This window comes from Vipera ursinii (assembly GCF_947247035.1).
Source record: "Vipera ursinii genome assembly, chromosome: 1".
In the NCBI taxonomy this organism is placed as follows: Eukaryota; Metazoa; Chordata; class Lepidosauria; order Squamata; family Viperidae; genus Vipera; species Vipera ursinii.
In genome coordinates this window covers 70,874,951-70,898,418 of record NC_139512.1, presented here as the reverse complement: position 1 = coordinate 70,898,418, position 23,468 = coordinate 70,874,951, and the positions used below count along the sequence as shown (strand labels likewise).

The following is a 23,468-nucleotide window of genomic DNA, read 5'->3' as shown; positions in this document are numbered from 1 at the left end:
TCCCATATCACACCTCTCCTCCGTGCGCTGCACTGGCTTCCGGCTGCCTTCCGTGTGAAGTTCAAGGTGCTATCGATGACTTACAAAGCCCTACATGGCATGGGTCCGGACTACCTTCGGGAGCACCTTCTGCCGATGTCAGCACCCCACCGTCCTGTGCGCTCCCACAGAGAGGGCCTCCTCAGGGTGCCACCGCTCAAGGAATGTCGGCTGGTGGCCCCCAGGGGGAGGGCATTCTCAGTGGGTGCGCCAGCCCTCTGGAACACCTTACCAACAGAAATCCGGATGGCCCCTGACCTCCGTACCTTCCGTCGCGACTTAAAAACTTTCCTGTTTCAGCAGGCTGGCCTGGCATGATAGCGTTAATTGGGGTCCCAGTTTGTGTTCATTAGTGTTTCTTATTATCTTTATTGTTCAATCTGTATACCTTCCTTCCTCTGTACACCGCCCCGAGTCCCTCGGGAGAAGGGCGGTTTATAAAAACTAATAAATAAATAAATAAATAAATAAAAGCACCCCCAAATATTTGACCCTTTTAACAATCTCAAATCCAGTTAACCCTTCTAAAAGGGCCTTTTGCGATGCTGTCATGTTTTTAGCCAGAATTTTAGTTTTTTGTACATTAACTTTAAATCCAGAAACCTTCCCATATTGCATTATTATCTCCATCAGGTCCACAACAGAGCTCTCCGGCTGGGTCACTGTAACAACCAGATCGTCTGCGAACGCTCTCAATCTATAATCCTGATCTCTAATTTGTATACCCTTAATTCTTTCCGAGTTCCGTATTTTTACCAGTAATATCTCTAATGTTAACACAAATAACAAAGGCGATAACGGGCACCCTTGCCTTGTGCCCTTCTCAATATTACATGCTTCTGACAAGCTATTATTAACTATTATTCGGGCTGTTTGTTTTTGATATAATGCCCTAATTGGTTGCAGAAATTTATCCCCAAAATTCATTTTATCTAAAACTTTCATCAAAAATTGCCAATTCAGTTGATCAAAGGCTTTTTCAGCATCTAAAAAAATTAGCGCCGCAGGGATCTGGTTGTTCCTTTCCAAAAATTCCAACACATCAACTATATGCCTCACGTTATTTTTCATTTGCCTACCACTAATAAACCCAGTTTGATCCCCATGAATCACCTGTTGCAGAACCGACTTTTGTTTTTAACTTTGTTTAAAATTAGTTTATTCTTACTCTTACTTTTCTTTCTATATGGCCCTTTGGAGCTCCAAGTGGAAAAAAAAACTGGCTATATTGAAATACTAGAATCCCAAAGATATTTCTCTTTGTGACTGTCCAGAGAGACATTACAATCAAATTCTATTACCTACCAAATAGATATTATCTACCTGCATAGTAGGAATTAGTTTCAAAATGGAGCATTTCTGAAAGCAACTAGGAAATCTAATTTATGTAGATTTGTAAATAAATTATGGAATTTAATCCAGTCTTTGAGTTTATATATGAACTGAAATGTTCTTGACGATTTCATTAAAGGCATTAGACCTTCCGTCCAATTGATTCATTTCTCCTTGATGGTTAAAGGTAATAAAATCAGGACTCAGTTCAAGATTTGTTAAATATCAGCTAAAATAGCTTCTGTAGTGACATCTAGTAAACTTTTACAACAGTACAGGGGAAGTCTGTCAATTAAATATTTACCTTATAAAACTGAGGTGTTTTATAAGTATTTAAGTTTAAATCACTTCTAAAGCCCCTAGAACAGAGGTCCCCATCCCCGACTCTGCAACTGTGAGCCGTTCAGAACTGGGCCGCAGAAGCAGTGGGTGAGTGAGCATCCCCACTTATGCAAGCAGCGGGTGAGCGGGTGCGTGCACCTCCAAGTGCGTGAGTGGCAGCTGCGTGTGTCCGCCACACATGCAAACAGACCTGCAGCTCCATTTGCATTTGTGGCAGACACATGCAGCTGCCACTCACGCACATGGAGGTGCACACACCCGCTCACCCGCTGCTTGCGCAAGTGGGGATGCTTCCTGGCTGCTCGCGCAGAACTGTCCCCTCTCTCCATGGTCTGCAAAGCTGGAAAGGCTGGGGAACTCTGCCCTCTAAGACAGAGAAAATAAGGATCTTTATTGTTTCTTTTATATTCAAAGTGATGGGATTGTATTTTTTAATACACTAGTATTTTGTCTTTGTAATCAATACCTGGGTTACTCTGAGGGTAGTACTGCAAATATATTAAGACGCTGGATTCCATCTGTATAATGCTTTAGGTTTGAACCCATAAAGGCTTTATGGAAGGGGGCATGTGCTAATGCAACACCTGTCTGCAGCCGTTTCAAACAACTGTGAACTTTTCTAGAAGCGTGTTGGAGTTGGATAAAGCAGCTACAGGATTCTGGGGAAATGATTTTAAAGAATTGCAGACAGATGCTAAGCTGATGATCCCGTGCCCTATGAAGCCTTATTTTAAATTTGAATATGAAACATTACAGGGCCTATCAGATTCAATATAATGCTTATATTTATAATAGTATCTATTTAACCTTGCTGTATAGGACCACTACACTCAATCCTTTAAATAAAAACTGAAGGAAATGAATACCTCTTGTGTATATGACTAAAGAACAAGTGCTAACTTATGGAAAAGACAGGAAGCAGCCAAAAAGTCCAGGAATCTTACCAATACTCTGATTCAGAATCCTATAATCACACATGTGTACTAATGGCCAGCAGGCCCAAGCAACTGTGTGTTCTTTCTCATTACATTCAGAAATCAAACATGATGCATATTCAGTGATGAATTATAAGCAATTGCCACTATAAGCAATTATAATAAATTGCCAAGAAAAAACCCACGGGAAATATCTTTTTTCTTCCCTAGAATGAACAATTTCAGTGAAAGCAAACCCTGATGTTTAAAAAATTAATTAAGAGATTTAGGGATTATAATGCACTCTGTAGTGTTCCATTTGAATGTTACAGAGAAAAACAGAGAGTGGAGTAGTCCACATGATCAGACAGAAAGGTACAGCTTCTTATGAAGATGTAATATAAATTATAGTTGCAAAATACACTCTGCATTCAACTTTCCGAATATGTTTTTAGTAGCATTTAATCTATTATGTTTTATAATGATTTTGAGCAGAGCACATCGTGATAAAGGCAGGGCTAGATGAATCAAAAGTTGGAATTAAGATTGCCGGAAGAAATATCAACAACCTAAGATATACAGATGATACCACTCTAATGGCAGAAAGTGAAGAAGAACTAAAGAGCCTCTTGTTGTGGGTGAAGAAGGAGAGTGCAAAACTTGGGTTGAAACTAAACATTAAGAAAACCAAGATCATGGCATCCGGCCCTCTCAATTCCTGGCAAATAGATGGGGAAGAAATGGAGGTAGTGACAGATTTTATTTTCTTGGGCTCCAAGATCACTGCAGATGTGGACTGTAGCCAAGAAATTAAAAGACGCCTGCTCCTCGGTAGGAAAGCCATGGCAAATCTATACAGCACACTAAAAAGCAGAGATATCACCCTGTCAACAAAAGTGCGTATAGTCAAGGCTATGGTCTTCCCAGTTGCAATGTATGGCAGTGAAAGTTGGACCATAAAAAAGGCTGAGCGCCAAAGAATTGAGGCCTTTGAACTCTGGTGCTGGAGAAGACTCCTGCGAGTTCCTTGGACTGCAAGGCGATCAAACCGGTCAGTCCTAGAGGAGATCAACCCTGACTGCTCTTTAGAAGGCCAGATCCTGAAGCTAAAACTCAAATACTTTGGCCACCTAATGAGAAGGAAGGACTCACTGGAGAAGAGCCTAATGCTGGGAAAGATGGAGGGCAATAGAAGAAGGGGACGACAGAGAATGAGGTGGCTGGATGGAGTCACTGAAGCAGTAGGCGTGAGCTTAAATGGACTCCAGAAGATGGTAGAGGACAGGAAGGCCTGGAGGAACGCTGTCCATAGGGTCGCGATGGGTCGGACACGACTTCGCAGCTAACAACAACAATGATTTTGAAATTCATGCATTTATAGAAGGGTTCCTGATGCTAGTTCACAGGAACATAAAATTCTGAGGAATTGCTAGAAATGTATGAATGCATTATATATTCACAATGAATTTTAAATAAATTACCATCCGCACTCATTGTCAACAGTTCTTTCTTATTTCCCAATATTGTTAGATTTTACTTTCCTGATAATAGTGTATGTAAAGCAATTCCAGGTCCATCACGCTAATCAGGAGCTGCATGTTGACATAGTCAGTGAAACTTGTATCTATTCATTCATTCATTCATTTTGGTAGGTAACTAGATAGATTTTAGAGAATGAACTCAGATATTGCTGTTTGTAAAACATAGTTTATGGCTCGCTATGTTGACTGAAACTTTCCACTTCTATTTCATAAATCATGCTAAAGTAAACTACAGAGCAATATTCAAACTTCATAATTATTAATAGACTTCATTCTCCAGAATTGTCTTAATTAGCAGCTGGGATACATTAAGATACTTCTTCTTGCCCTGATATTATATACTCTGGTTACTATATTTTATACCATTAGTAAACTCTAAGCTGTTATGATCTCTTCTGAATCCTCTGATTCAGAGAATGAAAGGGCAGATCATATGAACCATCAGCCTGAGGAATCAGCAGGTAATCACTTGCCTCTGACAGCTCTAGAAGATAAGGACTTCTTATCTTAGATAATGAGAGATTAGATAATGAGAGATTCCGGCAGGATGCTTAGCCCCCCAAACATGTCAAAAGCTACAGGATGCTTAGCCCCCCAAACATGTCAAAAGCTACGGAGGGAAGAGCTTCAAGGAGAGAGCAATAATGCCCCTAATCAAGCTTTCCTAGACCTGGGACTATACAAGAACAGCCTCCATCACTTGCTCTTCCATTAGAAGCAACGCTGCAACTACTATTGCTATTTTTCCTTGTCCTGCATTCATACACTTGGCTTGACATTCAGACCAAACTCATGCAATTCCCTGGTGCCAAAAGCTTTGCCTATCATGACTGCCCTTATCATGGCATCTTCCCATCCCATACAGTTCTGAAACCGTATCAGTTTGTGGTACCCAAAGGTATGTCCCTTTTCAATAGCAACTCCTTCCTTTTGGAAGGATCTCCCCCCCACCCTCCCCGTACACGGTTGACTCCAACCCTGCAGATGGTTGGAAAGGCAATTAAGACTTGGCTGCTTCCCTGGGTCAGGATAAATATAGTTGCCAAATGGTGACGTTTAATGTATTTTAGTCCTCATCAACGATTAATTGCTTCAGCTTCCTGTATTGGTGTGTGTAACTTTTCTTTTGTATTTTTGTTTAATGATTTTTGTACACTGCCCTGGGTCACATTAACCAATAAATAAATAAACCAATAAACAAAGTTTTATAACCAGTTCTACCTTTCCTCTGCTAGTAGAATGCTGACAATTTACCGTATTTCAAGGCAAGGCCTACTGTTCTCTTAATTAATTGCTCTCAGGAAGTATATAATATGGAACTAAAATAATAATAATAATAATAATAATAATAATAATAATAATAATAATAATAATAATAATAATAATAATAATAATAATTAGTAGTAGTAGTAGTAGTAGTAGTAGTAGTAGTTGGAAGGGACCTTGGAGGTCATCTAGTCCAGCCCCTGCTTAGGCAGGAAACCCTATACCATTTCAGGCAAATGGCTGTCCAGTCTCTTCTTAAAAACTTCCAGTGTTGGAGCATTCACCACTTCTGGAGGCAGGTTGTTCCACTGGTTAATTGTTCTAACTGTCAGGAAGTTTCTCCTCAGTTCTAGGTTGCTTCTCTCCTTAACTAGTTTCCATCCATTGCTTCTTGTCCTGCTTTCAGGTACTTTGGAGAATAGCTTGACTCCCTCTTCTTTGTGGTAGCCCCTGAGATATTGGAACACTGCTATCATGTCACCCCTCACCCTTCTCTTTGTTAAACTACACATACCCAATTCCAGCAACCGTTCCCTGTATGTTTTAGCCTCCAGTCCCCCAATCATCTTTGTTGCTCTTCTCTGTACCCTTTCTAGAGTCTCGACATCTTTTTTACATCGTGGTGACCAAAACTGGATGCAGTATTCCAGGTGTGGCCTTACCAAAGCATTGTAAAGTGGTATTAGTACTTCACTTGATCTTGATTCTATCCCTCTGTTAATGCAATCTAGCACTGTGTTGGCTTTTTTGGCAGCTGCAGCACACTGCTGGCTCATATTGAAGTGATTATTCTCTTTTGCATTGGCTGGCACAGAGCTTGAATTTCCTTGAGTGTAATGGCCGAAAAACTGTATATAAATGTAAAAAAAAATAGATGTAGACTCATAAGCTATCTTTTGGGCAAAGTATAGGATGCAAATTGACTGATTGATTGAATGAATGAATAGGTTTTGTTGTCAACATACTGTTCTCTTGGGCTTTGAAAATGGGCAAGAAAGATACAATAGAAAGGACTGGGAAACGGTTGCTATCTCGCAGCTTTGTGTGGGATGAAAATTTCAAAATTTTAGCTATCTGGGTTTGGGAAATAAACACTGAATCAATAATGAGTTTGTCCTTCCCTTTAAAAATTGGCTAATATTCTTGAATCTTGTATTTTACAAGGAGAAGAATTCTGCTTACCTTTCCACGAACTTTTTGAATATCATATCGAATCTGTGCAAATTCACGGAGCCCAAATGACCCACCAACTATTAACACCTAAAACATTAAAATAAGGGGAAAATAATCAGGATAAGAAAGGAGAGAACAGTCTAAAACATTGTATACAATTATGAGAAACTGCCAGCCCAGCATGCTGATTTTTTGCTCAATTATGGTAAAAGGACTTCAGTAATAATACATGTGGATGTTGTTATATATTAGCATCCTCAATACAAGGATTACAGCCTTCTAGTGTCCCTATCTTTCTGTATCTCATTTCTCTGGAACTTTAAATCCAGCAATGCCTGGCTTGTAACAGCTGAAGCAACAGTGATCACTAGATGAATTCAGACATCAGGGTAAAAAAAGATCCAGTTACGTTGCTGGAACTTTTCAACAAATTAGGATCCTACATATATGGTGGCCCTTTAGGTTCAAAAAACAACGTGCTATTGTGTAGTTCATCTGTGGACACAGAGGTGGGTCTACAGTCCCACGAAAGTGCACAATCTAGCACAGGGCTTTTCAACCAGTGGTATGGGTACCACCTATGGTACATTAGCACCTGGCAGGTGGTACGCGACCATCCTAGAAAAGTGGTACCGGGGGAGGGGAATGAGCTGAACCGGTGGCAGCACCGCACAAGCCTGAGCAAGAGATGACTGGAGCTGCAGGGCTGTCAGGGCTCAGTGAAAGCACCAGGATCAGCGCTTCTTTGGGGCTGTCAGGGCTCAGTGGAAGTGCCAGGATCAATGCCAGTTGCTTGGCAACTGATTCATATTTATGACGGTCACAGTGTCCCACGTTCATGTGAAGTGACCAAAACCTGCAGCAAACACCCAGCAGATGGGGGGAATAAAAACCAAACACCCCCACCTCACCCCTGCTGCCAATCCTTAACAGAAATGCTCACAACAATGAAAACCTCGGACAGGAGGAAGAGCACGCTGGGTGGGCAGGCAGGTGTCTTGCTTGGCTGTGGCTTAGGGGGCACTTTTGTCAGTGCCATTGTAACTTTGAACAGACACTAAGCCAACTGTTGTAAGTCGAGGACTACCTGTACTTCATCACTTTTTTCCTTTTTTTTTTTTGGTCTTCAAGTTTTTGACACCTTGCTAGGCGACTGGTGGTACTCGGATCTTGCCATATCCTAAATGTGGCACAATGGGTGAAAAGGTTGAAAAGCCCTGATCTAGCACAGCTGAAGATGAATTGCACATTACGTGGAATAGCCATGGTGCAACTCTCTCAGCAGAAGAGACCTTACTACAGTGGCATGGGAAACCGTTATGACTAGAGATCTCTCTTGCTGCAGTAGATGACCAGATGTTCATATGTGGTGGTCCTATTATATAGTTAAATAAATATTTGCTGCATCTACAATTTCATCAATTTTCATCACTTACAGGTTTAAATCATTAAGATTTAGGAACAGGAATAATAAAATGGGAGAAACTGGCATGAAGAAAACGACCTTTTAGAATGAGATGCCATTAAAAATGCCTTTAAATTTTAAAATGTAATTATGCTCTGCTATGCTGATTCCGATGCTTTCCTAATATATACACTATTAAATCTTTAAACAAATTAAACATCCAGTTTTTAAACTTTAAATACAAAACCTAAAACAGAAATTATCTTGAAATCATGAATCCAAACTGAATTTTGCCTATTTACACAACCCACTTGTATCATTGTTGGAATCATTGTAAGAACTACTTACTACACATATTTTTTAACTAAGTCAAATGTTTTCCAAGTTTAAATTAATGAAATAAGTGTTAATATTCTATATGCCACACAAAACAACAAAATTAACATTTGAATTGTATATCTACTGTGCCTGTTGTAAAGTTATACAAACATAGTTACATCCTTTCCATAACACCAATAATCCATACATAGATTTGTCTATTAAGCCTCTGAGAATCAGACACCACAGGACAGAAGAAAAAAAATATAAACAGATGACTATAAACCAAAAGAACATTAGATATGCATAGAATGCGTGGTATAAGAGATGTAATAAAAAACAATAGGGTAGAATAGTAGCGACTTAACAACCCTAGATAATGATGCTGAGTGATTATCAACAGCTGGGCTTTGTGCCAGAGCCAAAGGAGCTTTCCTGGGCAAGAAGGAAGCCATGAGATTACCCATTTACTTTCTGGAGGGGCGGTCTGGCATGTTCCAGAGGGATTTTGTCAAGAGGAGCACCAGAGGCCACAGAAAGTAACAGCACGCTCAAAATCTCAGATGAACACCATTAACAGCACGGGCTTTGCTGAACTTAACTTTCCCAAACACATTTTGGAGATAAAAGACTTTATAGTGAAAGGAGACCTTTAATACTCTCAGAGTAATTAATAACAACCAACTGAGTGGCCCTTCAACCAACGGAAAAAATTAGAAATACAAACTGGCAGTCAGTTTGGCCACTTGGGTATCAATACTTTGGAGAGTTTTAATCAGACACTTAATATACAGCATGTATTAAAAAGCAATGATGTTAGAATATATTCTTGTTTCATTCCCTTGGATATGTAGATGGGATCATTTCTATACAACATATGGATTAACAAGAAGAGTATATCTACTCAAAATATCCCATGGTCTTATCCTAGAGACTAAAATCAAAGATCAGATAAGAATGATCTTTACATTTATTGGCCAGATGTAGCACTAACTAGCACAAGGCCTTTGTGCAGGTTCACAGAGAGGTATTAATTGGGAGTTTGTTTCTCTACTCTTTTTTCTTTCTTCACCTTTCTTTCTTCTGGATTATAAGCAAAGTAGCAAAAGCTGCAGAAATGACAACACAAGGAGGGGAGCATTTACAGAAGGCAGAGGGCAGAAGAAGGAATTAGGCAAGCAACTTTACCAACAATTGTTGAGGAATTGGAGATGTGTGTTAACAGCAACAGTTACTGGGACTGGAAAAAAAAAGCTGACTAATTTAAAAGAAAGATTGAAAGAGAGATGTATAAGGAGGAAAAAGAAAACATGGATAAAAATCGGAAATTATTGAAAAATTTTGGAAAACAAAGCCAAAATAACTAACAAGGAGATAGAAAGGGCTTTAGATAATATGGCTTTTTTAGAACAAAGACAGGAAGAATTTTGTCTGAGATTGAGAACAGTTCAAGAAGAACTTGGTGAAGATGTCAGAGAAAAAGCTGTGGAGTCACTATCCAATTTTTTTGAACGGAAGATACGGTATGTAATTGGAAGTGAATAAAGTGTACAGAATTAATACTATTCAGAAATAAAAAAGTACCAAGTTATAAACTTGTATACTATATTGGAAAGAACATAAGAATAATGCTATGTGGGAAAGATCTTGGGAGATAAGTCCAAGACATCCTGCCAAGAGAACACTCTCCCAAGGTCTTTCCAAATACCATTGCAATAAGAGACAAGGTAATCCAGTAACATTTCAATGCTAAATTGAATGAATGAATGAGAGAATATAAATAATATAGATATAATTTGGTTGAAAAAGATACTAATCAAAATATTACAGAAGAAAAGATAATATACTTTTTGATGGGTAAACTTAAAAGGATGACATTCTGGGATAAATTGGAAGGATTAATCAACATGGGTACAGGCATAATTAGACCAAGTGAAGAAATACAAACACAAGAGAGATAAGAAGAAAATAACACAGCAAGAAAATAAGAAAGAAAACACATTAAGTGCCGTAGGCACAGACTTTTCAAAATGTATAATATAGCTATGGTTCTTCAGTGTCTATGAGAAATATACATAGAGCTAAATATTTAAATATGATCCACCTTTTAAACAATAGCTGTTGTGATTCCTCACCAGCCCGTGGATCCGGCAGCTGAGTCTGTGGAATCAGATGAGGAAGAGGGGCCTGGAGTGACATTAGAGTCAGAGGAAGGCTCTGAGGAGCTCCAAGACTTACAGTCGGACAAGGAGCCTGGCCCCTCTACTTGCGCTGAGGCTGAGACACAGCTGTGCTGGGAGCCTGAGTTGGACAGTGATGAAGAACAGTTGGGAAATATCCAGGAAGAACAAAAGAATAGGAAAGAGAAGCGAGTAGGACAGAAGAATGCAATGGGGCGGCTCCAAAGACAAAGGAGAAGGCATTAGGAAGCCATGCCTTGGCTGAATTATAAAAGGGAAGGTATGGGACATGTTGGTTGCCGAAGGCAACCGTTCGTGTTGAGGATCGAGTTTCTGTGGACTGTATTTGTTTGCCTTGGACATTGACTCAGATCTGTGAGAATAAAAGGGGTTGGTTTTTTCTTGCAGTTCCTGCCTGTTTCTTGGAAGAGGGGTTTCTCCTTGTGAACCTAACAAGGACTCACGTAGGCTGGGACAGAACAATAGCAAAAAGATGTATCTAAATTTATATGGCAGGGTAAGAAACCAAACATTAAATGTAACATTCTGCAAGATGCAAAAGTTAGAGGATCAGAAATACCTGATCTTAAATTATATTTTGCAGCTGTTTAGTTGGATGAAAGAATTGGTTTTGCTGAGAAATAAAAGAATGTTAGAAACAAAAAATGTAGCCTGAATTTTGGTTGGCATGGGTTTTTATAGTACGATAAAGTTTAAATTAATGAGATTTTAAAAATCATTATTTGAGAAGTACAATATTGAGAGTATAGAATAAACATAAACCCAGGCTGTGTTCAAAGACACCTTTATTGACCTCAGCACAAGAAGCATTTTACAGAAGAGAAACAACAGATAGGGAGAAATAGCTGATACATCAAAATAATCCTCGATATATGATCACAGTTGAGTCCAAAATTCCCACTGCTAAGCAAGATAGCTGGCTCAGGAATTCTGGGAGTTGAAGTCCATGAGTCATAAAAGAGCATTCCAATATTTCAGGGGTTAGAGATACAAATTCATATAACTATGAAAAGGGTTTTAAAGATAAATATTGTGAACAAACCAGAACCTTTTTATTGGGACTTATGGACAATGGATTAGAAACGATTTATGGCAGATGGATTTTGTATATGGTAACTACAGCAAGACTACTGTATGCTCAATGATGGAAGAATAATCAAATTCCCATTGTGGGGGAACGGATTGTGAAAATGTCAGAATTTGCTGAAATGGCAAAGCTGACCAGTTGGATGTAAATGTTTCATGAACATTAATAAATGTTTCATGAAGTGACATTAATGTTTCCTTAGCAGATTCTTAAAAAACCTATTTCAATTTTCTTTCTAAAAGAAAGCATGTTATGCTACAAAAAGCACCTGCCAAACTATTAAAGTGGGTTATCACTCATCAATATACCAATCTGATACATTCAGTCACACCTCTGATTATTTGATAGATTGCTATTCAGTACAACTCAAAAAGTTGAATTCTTTGTTGATAAAATAGGCAGTAATTGCTCCATCTCTGCAACTCAACTCATGCTGTATAGCCAAAAGCATTTAAACTTATATACCACTTCATAGTGCTTTACAACCCTCTGTAAGCTTTTTACAGAGTCAATATATTGCCCCCAACAATCTGGATCTTTATTTTACCAGCCTTGGAAGGATGAAAGACTGAATCAACCTGGCCAGTAAGGATTGAACTCCTGGCAGTAGGCAGAGTCAGCCTGCAATACTGCATTCAAACCACTGCACCACTATATCATTGATTCTGAAAGCCAAATCACAAAGCTGCATTCTTTTTACCTAAATCTCTAAATTAATGTTCACTGCTGGTAATACAGATCATGCACTGAAGAAAAGGAAAAAGGCAAAATTTTATGAAACGTTTTACTTAATGAACAAATATTTTATTTTCAAGCTTCTTCTGTAAGACTGCTGCTTCTCAAGTCCATAAATCATGAACTGAATAGTTGCTACTACTTGAAACCTAAAACTTGCAAAAACCTAAAATTCAAATGTACTTCATCTCTTTCTCTCTCTCTCTCCATAGAAATATTGTTCAGTTTCTGTCTTAAGAAAAAAAATATTACAAAAGCTCTTAAATTTCTTATGCTTCATACTAAGAGGCAATTTTATTTATCTTGCACTAGGGAACATACACCAACTAAAATGCTTTAGCCCAAAATAAGCTATTCTGCACTTTGGCAACATGTGATGACATTTTAAAAATGCAAGTCTTCATATTCTGTCACTTTTTCTGCTGAATGAAAATGGCTAACTAGAAGTAGATTTAGTCATTTAACCAATGAAAAATGCATCAAAGGGACTATAATATTATTATTAGCTTCCTTGTTTAACTGATTTTACACATGCTGTCTTGCATAACAAAGGTAATGAAACAGGTTTGCATAATCTGGGTCGGGTATAATCCAAATTGAACACTGTAATTCATTGCTGACCCTCAATTTTGACTCTCAGTTTAATACATGGGGCTTTAGCATGCATTAATAAAGGAGATTTCATTGATAGTCACAGATTTTCTGGGAAATTTGCATGAGGATTATTTATCTGGAAATATATGGATAGCTATATACATTGTAAATGTTTTTCTTGGAATTTTCTTTTTTGTCTGAAAATTAGATGCATAACACTCAGTTTAAAGTTCACCTGCCACTTTTTGTTTTGACCTGACATGGAGCGATCCTGCAGATAAGAATTCATAGCACTGCAAACATCAACCATACAGTACTGTTTTGGGGGGGGGCGGGCGTAATTATGGTACCAGTTCAGAAATTGATGCTGGAAATAATAACATACTATTACCATGTCTAAGAAAGACAAATAATGGCTTATATATTCTAAAATAACTGGCATTATGAGCACCATGAAGCCCCTGCTCTCACATCATTGACCTGTATTAAATATATAAGGCAGTATTTACTTTTTTAACCCTTTAAAGTCAACTTTATGTTATTCAAAATTTCATGCCATATTACAAAGTTTGCAGTTTGCAGACCACATTTTCTCTTGATAAACTACTAAGGTAAGCAGTAAGTTAGTAAATCATTTATGTTAAATAGGTATGTGACTAGGCATGTTCTTTTTAAAAAAGAAAATATATTTATAATGAAGAGAAGGGCAAGGGGTGACACGATAACAGTGTTCCAATATCTCAGGGGCTGCCACAAAGAAGAGGGAGTCAAGCTATTCTCCAAAGCGCCTGAAGGCAGGACAAGAAGCAACGGATGGAAACTAGTCAAGGAGAGAAGCAACCCAGAACTAAGGAGAAACTTCCTGACAGTTAGAACAATGAACCATTGGAACAACCTGCTTCTAGAAGTGGTGAATGCTCCAACACTGGAAGTTTTTAAGAAGAGACTGGACAGCCATTTGTCTGAAATGGTATAGGGTTTCCTGCCTTAGCAGAGAGTTGAACTAGATGACTTTCAAGGTCCCTTCCAACATCATCATCATCATCATCATCATCGTTATTATTATTATTATTATTATTATTCTAGAAATTATTTATTTTTCTAATATTTCTTGATTGTAACAGAAATGGTTCATCCAATGTAGTTTATATGACTAAAAACAACATGAGTTACACTTATTTCCTCATAAGCACACAAAGAGCTGTATGACAAGATGAAAACAATAAGGTATGTAGCTGTCAAGGTTGACACTGTACTTCTATGAAGAATTGAAGCTTGACCAATCCAAGTTGATCTGCTAGCTCAATTCAACAAGAGTGGCTACTGTACAAGTGTCTAGAAGCCACTCTTATCAGCCCAGAATAGTGTAGTCACTTTGTAGAAGTATCTTCAGGCGAGGCATTGCTATGCAGTATATTTTCAATCAAAGTTTTAATCGAAGTGGGAACACTTCATTGAGGATTGGTGCATAACTCTTGACCTTTGCATCTGTTTAGAGTAGCTTAATATGGTACGGATTCTAGAAGAACACTACACAGCCCATAAACCAGTAATTCTATGGCATCTTTTATATAAGGAAACAAAAGCAACTTTAACACTCACCCATCTTGGAGAAACATAATAGAGACTCTATGTTTGCACAAAGCACCCAACTCAGCAAAGAACAACTTGAACAGAAACAAGCAACAGCTCTGGGCAAGGAAATGTATCAAAGCATAACAGTCTTGTTAGGTCAGGCCAGAGGACCATCCAATCCGCTCTGTAATAATGTCACTTTGAATGTTTTTGGGAAGCTCACAAGCCTGGAATGGAGAAAAATAACTCCGTCCCAGTAACTTGCCTCCTAGTAACTCATTTTTAAGATTTCCACTTAAATAGATGGGGGGGATGGGTGTAAATAGATATCAATATTAATAGTCACTCAGTCTCCATGAACCTGTCCAGTCCCATTCAAATAGGCTAACATTATCACAACTGCTGGAAGCAAAATTCCACAATTTAACTATGTTCTGTATGTTAAAAAATCTTTATCTCCTGAGTGTCTCTATATTTCAATGGATAAGCTCAAGTTTTGACATGGTGAGAATAAAATTCTTTTCACCTGGTCTATGGCATTCATGATATTTTACATTTCTCTGTCATGTCCCCATTTACATCCCTTTGATCCAAGCTATAGCATTTTCATTACTGTAGACCTTGCTTTGTGGTGGAAGTGCTTCAATTCCCAAATACATTTTTGTACCTCTTCTAGCTCAATCATGTCCTTCTTAAACCATGTTTACAAGTAGATAGTAATCCATGTTTGTAGATAGTACTCCAACTATGGTATCACATTTGTATGAAGGCATTATTATATTCGCAGTTCTATTTTCAATTCCCTTTGTCATGATTCCAAACATAGAATTATAAACTTGTTCATAACAACAAATGGGTTATTTTCACACTGGGTTATTTTCACCCAAATTCCCTTTCCTTTCCATTGCTAGTTCAGATTCCACTGTTACACAGATGAAGTTTGGATTCTCATTTCCCTTTGCCGACATGCGTCAGCAACGTGTTTAAGTTGATCTTTGTTTGATTTTTGTGAAGCCCATACAGCCACTTTTGAGAGATACTGTTTGAACTCTTTCATAATCTGTTTTTGATTTTACCACTTCAGATTGACACCATGATCAAAAATGGCCACCTCACCACTCAATTGTACAGGCACTGCTTGGCAGTGAGATGTGTAGCATGCAAATTTAATAAGTAAATAAATTTATCCACGAAGAACCGTACAATAGATTACTCATCAGTGTGTTACTGCTCATTATTTCCTACTTTTTGCATTCTGTTTACTAACCAGTTGCCAATCCCTGAGATCTCCTGTATTTTTTATGCAATGACAGCTGAGTTTTCTGATAATGACCTTTGTCAAAGACTTTTCAATCTATTTTATTCTATATCTATTGGGTCATACTTTTCTGCTTGCTTATAGACACCATCTGTTGCAACATCTTGTCGAAGTTACAGCACCAGTATGATGCCCTACTACTTTATATGCTATTGTTTTTATATATATTGGGCTTTTTCCAAAGGTATCTCTAATCCCAGCACTTTCATCTTACCCATACGTTAATACTATTTAGCTCTACCTGTTTAATATCTGCCTTTGTGGTTGCACTGGATTCATCAACAATCCTACAAGTTTGGCTTCCAGCACTGCCTGACTAGTTTTTCTACATCACTGTTTAACACATGAATAGACAACACTTACCCTTCCATTGCATGGATGTTTAACTCATAGGTTTGCTTCACTGACATTTATAAAGGAGTGTCAACAGTTTGTTGCTATGGTTGTGATGCTTCAACAGCTGGGAATTCCTTGTGGCTGGAGAGTACATGCAATCTCAACCTCTTTCAGTACAACAATTTCAACATGGAAATATATGTACAAGATAAAACACACAAGGAGGTTCATGGGGGGAGGGGGAAGGTTCTTTAAGCAGACTAAGATGTGTAGTTCAAAAGTGGTGAGGGAATACAGAAGGCATTTCGCAAATCCAATTTTAACAAGAAGGCGGACTGTGTTCCATACTGCAAGCATGAGTACATGGTTCTTTGAACCACACTGTAGTCATTACGAATTACAGGCTTGGCCAGTTTAGAATGAAGATGCAACTCTATTGTAGAGCCAAAAACAGTTTCCTGTAAAGTTTCTTCAAAGGACACATTGCATTTTTAAAAATAAAATAAAATAAAATATGCTATCTTCTTCAACTGCAGTAGAATACAAAAAAAGGTTGAGATTTGAAGAATTTGGCATTATTTGATAGATTTTATGTATCATATCTCCTCCCTGAACAAAAGGGAGATCATATGTAACATTCCACCTATTTTTTTCCAATTACAACCCTGGGAAGTAGATTGGGCTGAGAGGAGGTGACTGGTCCAAGGTTATTCAAGGAGTTTTCATGGCTGAGGATAAACATGAACCTGGATCTCACCAGCCCTAGTCCAACACCTAATTAGTACACTACACTGGCTCAATTTTTTAAATTTTGTATCCGTGTTACAATAAAATATGCATTTCACTTGTTTTTCATAATTAAATAAAATATGGCAAATGACTAAGAATAGTAAAGGTTCTAACTAAGCTATGCCAGCAAACCAGAAGAATGAAACAGATTGGAAGAGGTAAATTTACATACCAATACCAAGAAAACAGACTTAACATAGCCTGCAAATTATCATGCAATAGCCTTAATTTCAGATGAAAGCAAAATACTGATTAGGATTATTGAACACAGATCACAGCACAATGCCAGATGTTAAAAATTGCTTTAGAAATAGCAGAGGACCACAACACAATACTACTGATGCTCAATAAATAATTGAAAAAACCAAAGGACACCAAAAAGAAGTCAGTGTGTGTTTCGCTGATTATAGAAAAGCCTTGAGTTGCATTGATCAAGCTGTGGAATGTGCTGGAAATATGGAAATTCCAAAACATCTCATTGTCTGCATCCAAAACATATACACAAGTTAGGAAGCCACTATATGGATGAAACATGACAAAAGAGACTGGTTCTGGGTTGGTAATGGAGTGAGACTGTATAGACTTCCCTTATTTATTTAATTTGTATATGCAATATATATTGAGGGAAGATGCACTGAAAAAAGATGACCATGGGTACACCACTGGAAGATCTGAAGGACCAGTCTGGGATCAAATCCTCCTGGAGAAAATCTATCTACGGAACACCAACTTGATTGCATAGGACAAGAAGCAGTAAAGGTAAGGGTAAAGGTTCCCCCGCACATGCGTGGTAGTCGTTTCCAACTCTAGGGGCTGGTGCTCATCTCCATTTCAAAGCCGAAGAGCCAGCGCTTGTCCGAGGACATCTCCGTGGTCATGTGGCCGGCATGACTAGATGCCAAAGGCGCATGGAACGCTGTTACCTTCCCACCGTAGTGGTCCCTATTTTTCTACTTGTATTGTTACGTGCTTTCGAACTGCTAGGTTGGCAGAAGCTGGGGCGAGTAACAGGCGCTCACTCTGTTACGCGGCACTCGGGATTCGACCTGCCAAACTGCCGACCTTCTGATCGAGAAGCTCAGCGTCCTAACCCACTGAGCCACCGCGTCCCTCAAGAAGCAATAGATGGAAACTAATCAAGGAGAGAAGCAACCTAGAACTAAGGAAAAATTTCCTGACAGTTAGAACAACCAATCAGTGGTTGCCTTCAGAAGTTGTAGATGCTCCAGCACTGGAGATTTTTAAGAAGAGATTAGACAACCATGTGTCTGAAATGGTATAGGGTTTCCTGCCTGAGCAGAGGGTTGGTCTTGAAGACTTCCAAGGTCCCTTCCAACTCTTGTTATTCTGTTAAAACTTTTTTATAATAACAGATATCCGCCAGGAACAAAAGAGTAATACATCAAGTCATTTGCTCAGAAGTAAATGCTCCAGCTCTTGGTTACTGAAACGAACTACTACAGCAAAGATAGTTAATTACAAACCCCATGAACATAATAATAGGAGGTGATGAGACTCACAAAGCAAAACACTGGTTAATGGTGAAAGTTATTTGACTAAGAGCAGTGGAATTGTGACAGAAAATGCTGAATTCATCACTTTCATTGCACAATGCAAAGTTTGTGTTAAGTAGATCTTTATTGGTCTCTATTTTTCTTGCTTTCTTCCTTAAGGCAATCCTATTTCATTTTAGGATAGGATCCTATGATCAAAACATAAACATTATTTCTTGCTTTAAAATATGCTTAAATTTTGATATAATGGCAACTGATTTAATCTCAAGCTTTAACAACTCCTCTAAGACTATATGAAAAGTTTTACATTTTTTGTTGTATCCACCATTTTATTATAAGCCTATCAAGAGGCAACAACTAAAAAAAAAGACAACCAATACTATAAACAAAAGTTTTAAGCAACATTGTAATTACATTTGGATGCTCCATATTCAGCAGTTATTTTTTTCCTTAAAAATAAAGGACTGCCATTTATTTCAGAGGGAGAAAATAAACTCTGCATAGGGTAAGAAATGCACACATTAGAAGAGCTTCCTGAAATTGATATTTGTGTATGCAAATGTGAGATATTTGCCTTTAAACAGAAATGGGGAACTATTAGTTGTCACATACCCTCCCCAATCCAGCTTACAGAGCCCCTAATAAAGACTTTCTCTGATGTCCTAACTCATCCTTGAAACTATGTGAAGAGAAGGATCAGGGAAGACATGATAGCAGTGTTCCAGTATTTGAGGGGCTGTCACAGAGAGCCCTCCTCTCTGTTTTCAAAAGCACCTGAAGGCCAGACAAGGAATAACAGATGGAAGCTGATCAAGGAGAGATTCAACCTAGAGACAGTGAGAACAATCAACCAGTGGAACAGTTTGCCTTCAGATGTTGTAGGAGTTTCATCACTAGGAGCTTTTCAGAAGAGACTGAACTGCCACCTGTCAGAAATGGTGTATGTCTCCTGCTTGGGCAGGGGGGTGGTTGGATTAGATGACCAGAGGTCCCTTCCAACTCTGTTATTCTGATTCTGATATATCACTGAGAAAGGAAGGAGAAGTGAAGCAACTCTCTGAGAACTTCAAGGTTCTCATATGGGAAAGAAAATCAAATGAAGCCTTTTCCCAGGAACCATTTCAAACACTAAAAAGCAACGGTTTTCTTGGGTTCACTATCCCATCACCTTATCAGGGATCTGGGCAAGATCTGTTTAATTTGTACCTTTTTTTAATGTATTTTATATTTTAAATTTTATGTCGTATAGTATGCTTTATTTTAATTGTGGTGTTTCTAACACGAATAAACAAATCAGGGATCTTCAATTTAAAGAATATTTCTTTATTGTTTGTGGTTGTAAACTGTTTCAACTCTAAGAAGTAAACATCTTCATAGCAAAGATTAAACTAATCTAACAAATGTCATTAATTGTCAATATTATGATGTTCCAGGAAAACAGTTTTCTTGATAAAAACAAATGCTACTGCAAGGCTGGAATCTGTACTTTACTCTCCAAAGGCTTTCTGAATTTCTAGGTCTTGATAACCTTTCTGAATTTCATAACAATTGGGGTTACATTAGAGGTGGTCCTTGTTAAGCAACCACAATTGGATCAGCAACTTGGTCATTAAATGAAGTAGTTGATAGGTGAAACTGTGACGGTGTTCATGATCTGATTTGTTGGAGAGATTGGCCGATAAGGTGATGAGCCAGGGAAGGAGTCAAACAAGGAATTAGTCTGGAATCCATATGTGGGCATGAAAGGGCAGGTCTGACCCCCGTTGAATGCTACTGAACCTTACCTAGTCTTACCCACCTGCAATAAACAGCTAGCTGAACTTTTCAAGTATGGATCTGCTTACACGGGCCTGACATTACTGTAGTTTTTCTTTGCTTCACAGACTTACAAAGGTCATAAATGCAAGAACTAATCAGAAGCTTACTTTTTAATCACTGCCATAAATGTGAATGGTCACTGTATGTGGCAGTTGCTAAATGAGGACTACCTGTAATTGCACGCCAATGCTGCTCTGGAGGGGACGGAAAACAGCACGGTTGTTGAGCTTTGAGCTTTGTCTACCTATTGCCGCCCAACATTATTTCTTATAGTCAGTATTTGAAGCAATAAAATTGGACACAGAATTCAGGTCCAGGAATAGGCACGGGGAACAATTTAGCATTCAGGTCAGATTCTTTTTTTTCTACCTGTTTCTTAAAATGGCTCTTTTAAACACCATTAAAACAAGCTTATTTGTCCAATTATATAATTTGATCTTGATTAGCAACTTATTATAGCAGTGTCAGAAAACTTACTATCCCAGTGCAGTAAGCAAAAGTCATAAGTAAAAGCAAAAGTAAAGTAAGTAAAGTAAAGTAATATAGGATTAGTCACTGGGTGCTGCAATCCTGACTGTATTGACTGTAGTATTTCTCTTACTACACTTTATAAACTGGAGCACCACCTACTGTATTTGAGAGCCAAGTGCACCATGAGCTGTAAAAAGGAAAGGAAAAGTTTATTTTCTCTTTGAAATCAAGTGTGAGGCTTAGTATACAAAAGGAAATGGCAAGGAAATATGAAAAACCCCAAAAGGAGAGCAAGCTTTTACAAGAGGAGCAAGATATGTCCACCTAAGGATCAGTCTAATGTGATTCCATGTAAACCAACTTAAGATCTTAAAGGAAGGCAGGATGTAACTAACAAAAATATATGCAATAAATTTTGTTCCTTAAATTTCCTCAGAGAGTAGCAACTGGCTGTGAGGGGAAAAAAATGTACCCCCAAGTTGTGGGGTGAATTCTTCTAGAATTCAGGAGCAATCTAATAGCCTCAGACTTCTAGATCCAGTGAGTAGATACAATTACAATTAGGTTTTATTTTTTATGCAGTAAAGTTTTACCCAGTTTCCTTCAGTTTCCCCCCCCCCTCCCCAGAAGCCTCATAATCATTTTGGAGGGGTCTACCCATTGTTCCTTTTTTGTCCCTTAAAAGCTAATCATATTCTCCAAATTAAATCCCATTAAATTTCTCCATAGTTGTGTTTTCTTCATTAAATTCTAAATATTATTTTAAACTAATATATATTTGTGCCAATTTGTTTCTTAAGTTTTATAATAAAAAGAATATTCTTAAAATATTAAATAGTTCTCAAAACAACAGGTAGTTTCATGATGATGGCAAAATGTGTGTGGTGATCTTACATGCAAGGAGTGAAATTTGCACTGTGACATTGTACATATTTATTTCCTTATAGACATCCTTAGATAGTTCTCTAGTAAACTGGATGAGAAACTGGCATTCAAATGGAATCGTACCAGGAGGTATGTGAGAAAAATGCTAAGCTTGGGGAACTGAATCTTGTTTGAAATTGTAAAGGAGAATAGGGACTATACTAGTTGCATCCATCACACAGAACTAGTTATTTATGCATTGTGGGTTTCAGGCTTATATCGGACAATTAAACTTCAGAATGGGGCAGGCAAAGATTTTCCCTGTGACATTTTATAAAAGTGAAAGTTGAGACTTTAAAGGAAGGATTGAAAGTAGATTTCTTTCATTCTATATAATTCTGTACTTATTTACATTCTACCCTTATTATTTTATAAATAACTCAAAGCAGCCAACATATCTCATACTTTTTCCTCCTATTTTCCTCATAAAACCCTGTGAGATTTGTTGGGTTGAGAGAGTGACAGCCCAAGAAAACAAACAGACAAACAAATGAATCTTTGAAAAAAAACAATCAACCCAGAGTTCTCACTTGAGGCACAAATGACTAAGCCAAAGTTATCATATTTGGGGCACATTATGTGAAGACTTAGCTGTCTCAGGAAAAGTGGAAGGATGACCAACAAGGACTCAATTGTAGTGGTAACGCATGCACTGCCAGAAGATCTGAAAGACCAGGTCAGGGACAGCTCATCATGAAGAAGAGCTACATATATGGTCACTACAAAGAATCAACACTGACTTCATGGCACATAAAGAGTTAATTTATACAAGTCATACAACAACACAGTTGTCCTCAACCAAGTGTTGTCCAATACTTATTATTTTCATCCAGATAGCCAAGTGAATAATGGGATGTATGGTCCAGTCCCTTTGGAGGGCTGTGGAATGAGAAACGCTGAATTACTACTGGTACTATAGGCCATTCATACGAATAGAGAGGAAAGGACACAATCCATGTAATGATGCCCTATTCGGAGTGAAGAACTTTCTAACATTTCCCCATCAAGTTGGCAAACGCCCGCCCTCTTTGTCAGACTGACAGGAGTGGCATCCAGCGACGAGCGAGCCTCGACAAAGATGATCCTTCGATAGAATTTTAGCCAATAGGATTTCTCACTTGTTCGTCCCAAAGAATGCATAGGAGCAGCCCTTGCGCCGCGACAACCGAGAATACCGTGTCCTCTACAGCCTGCTAACCTGCAACGTGCAACCATTTTCTGCCCCCCTTTCCAGTCTCCCCCCTCAATTTAGCTGTCCTTCGTCCTACCACCAAGCGCTCACCATCATCGGGAGTCCATATTGCAGCGATTTGTTCTTCCGCAGCCTTTGCATCCAGGCCATGGCTCACTTTTCAGCCTGGGAGGGAGATCATCTCTTTACCAGTGCCACGGTCCAGCAGAAATTTCATTCCCCTGGATTCGGAGGCCGGAAGCAACAAGGTTCCGCTTTTCGAAAGGGCGCAGAGGCGAACGGTTGAATGCAGGACGAGCCTGCAATAGAGGGGGAAACTTGCCGAAGAGAAACCCCTTAAAATCTTGTGAAGGATCCCTGGCGAGTCTAATCATGGAACAGTTCTGCCACTGGTTGATGTAAAGCAAAGTGGCATAAAGTTTCGCCACTCCATTCTTCAGATAATTGAAGCATCAGATGATGCATCATCCTGCACATTTCATATTGTGCGCCGGCTCGGAAGCAAGTTCGAAAGGGCTAAAGATACATAGGATAGTAACCTAATCTTTTCAACTAAGTATCTGTAGAGACATTTCTCTTTCTCG

The 23,468-nt window shown here is 38.5% G+C and overlaps 1 protein-coding gene across 2 annotated transcripts in view; it reads right to left on the bottom strand.

Annotated features, from left to right (window-relative positions):
- The window catches only part of LOC310631806 (cytochrome c oxidase assembly protein COX16 homolog, mitochondrial-like), a 37,683-nt gene extending 14,544 nt beyond the window's left edge, over positions 1 to 23,139 (bottom strand). Inside the window, exons 1-4 of one of the 2 annotated variants that reach the window (XM_083348516.1) lie at positions 22,975 to 23,065; positions 20,841 to 20,955; positions 20,775 to 20,802; positions 6,617 to 6,694 (exon numbers count right to left, since the gene is read on the bottom strand). In XM_083348516.1, the coding sequence (XP_083204642.1) occupies positions 6,617 to 6,694; positions 20,775 to 20,801 (105 nt within the window). In that variant the 5' untranslated portion in view covers position 20,802; positions 20,841 to 20,955; positions 22,975 to 23,065. Of the gene's footprint in view, positions 1 to 6,616; positions 6,695 to 20,774; positions 20,803 to 20,840; positions 20,956 to 22,974 lie in introns of both variants that reach the window. The other variant, XM_083348515.1, reaches the window with a different exon arrangement.
- Between the last annotated feature and the right edge of the window lie 329 nt (positions 23,140 to 23,468).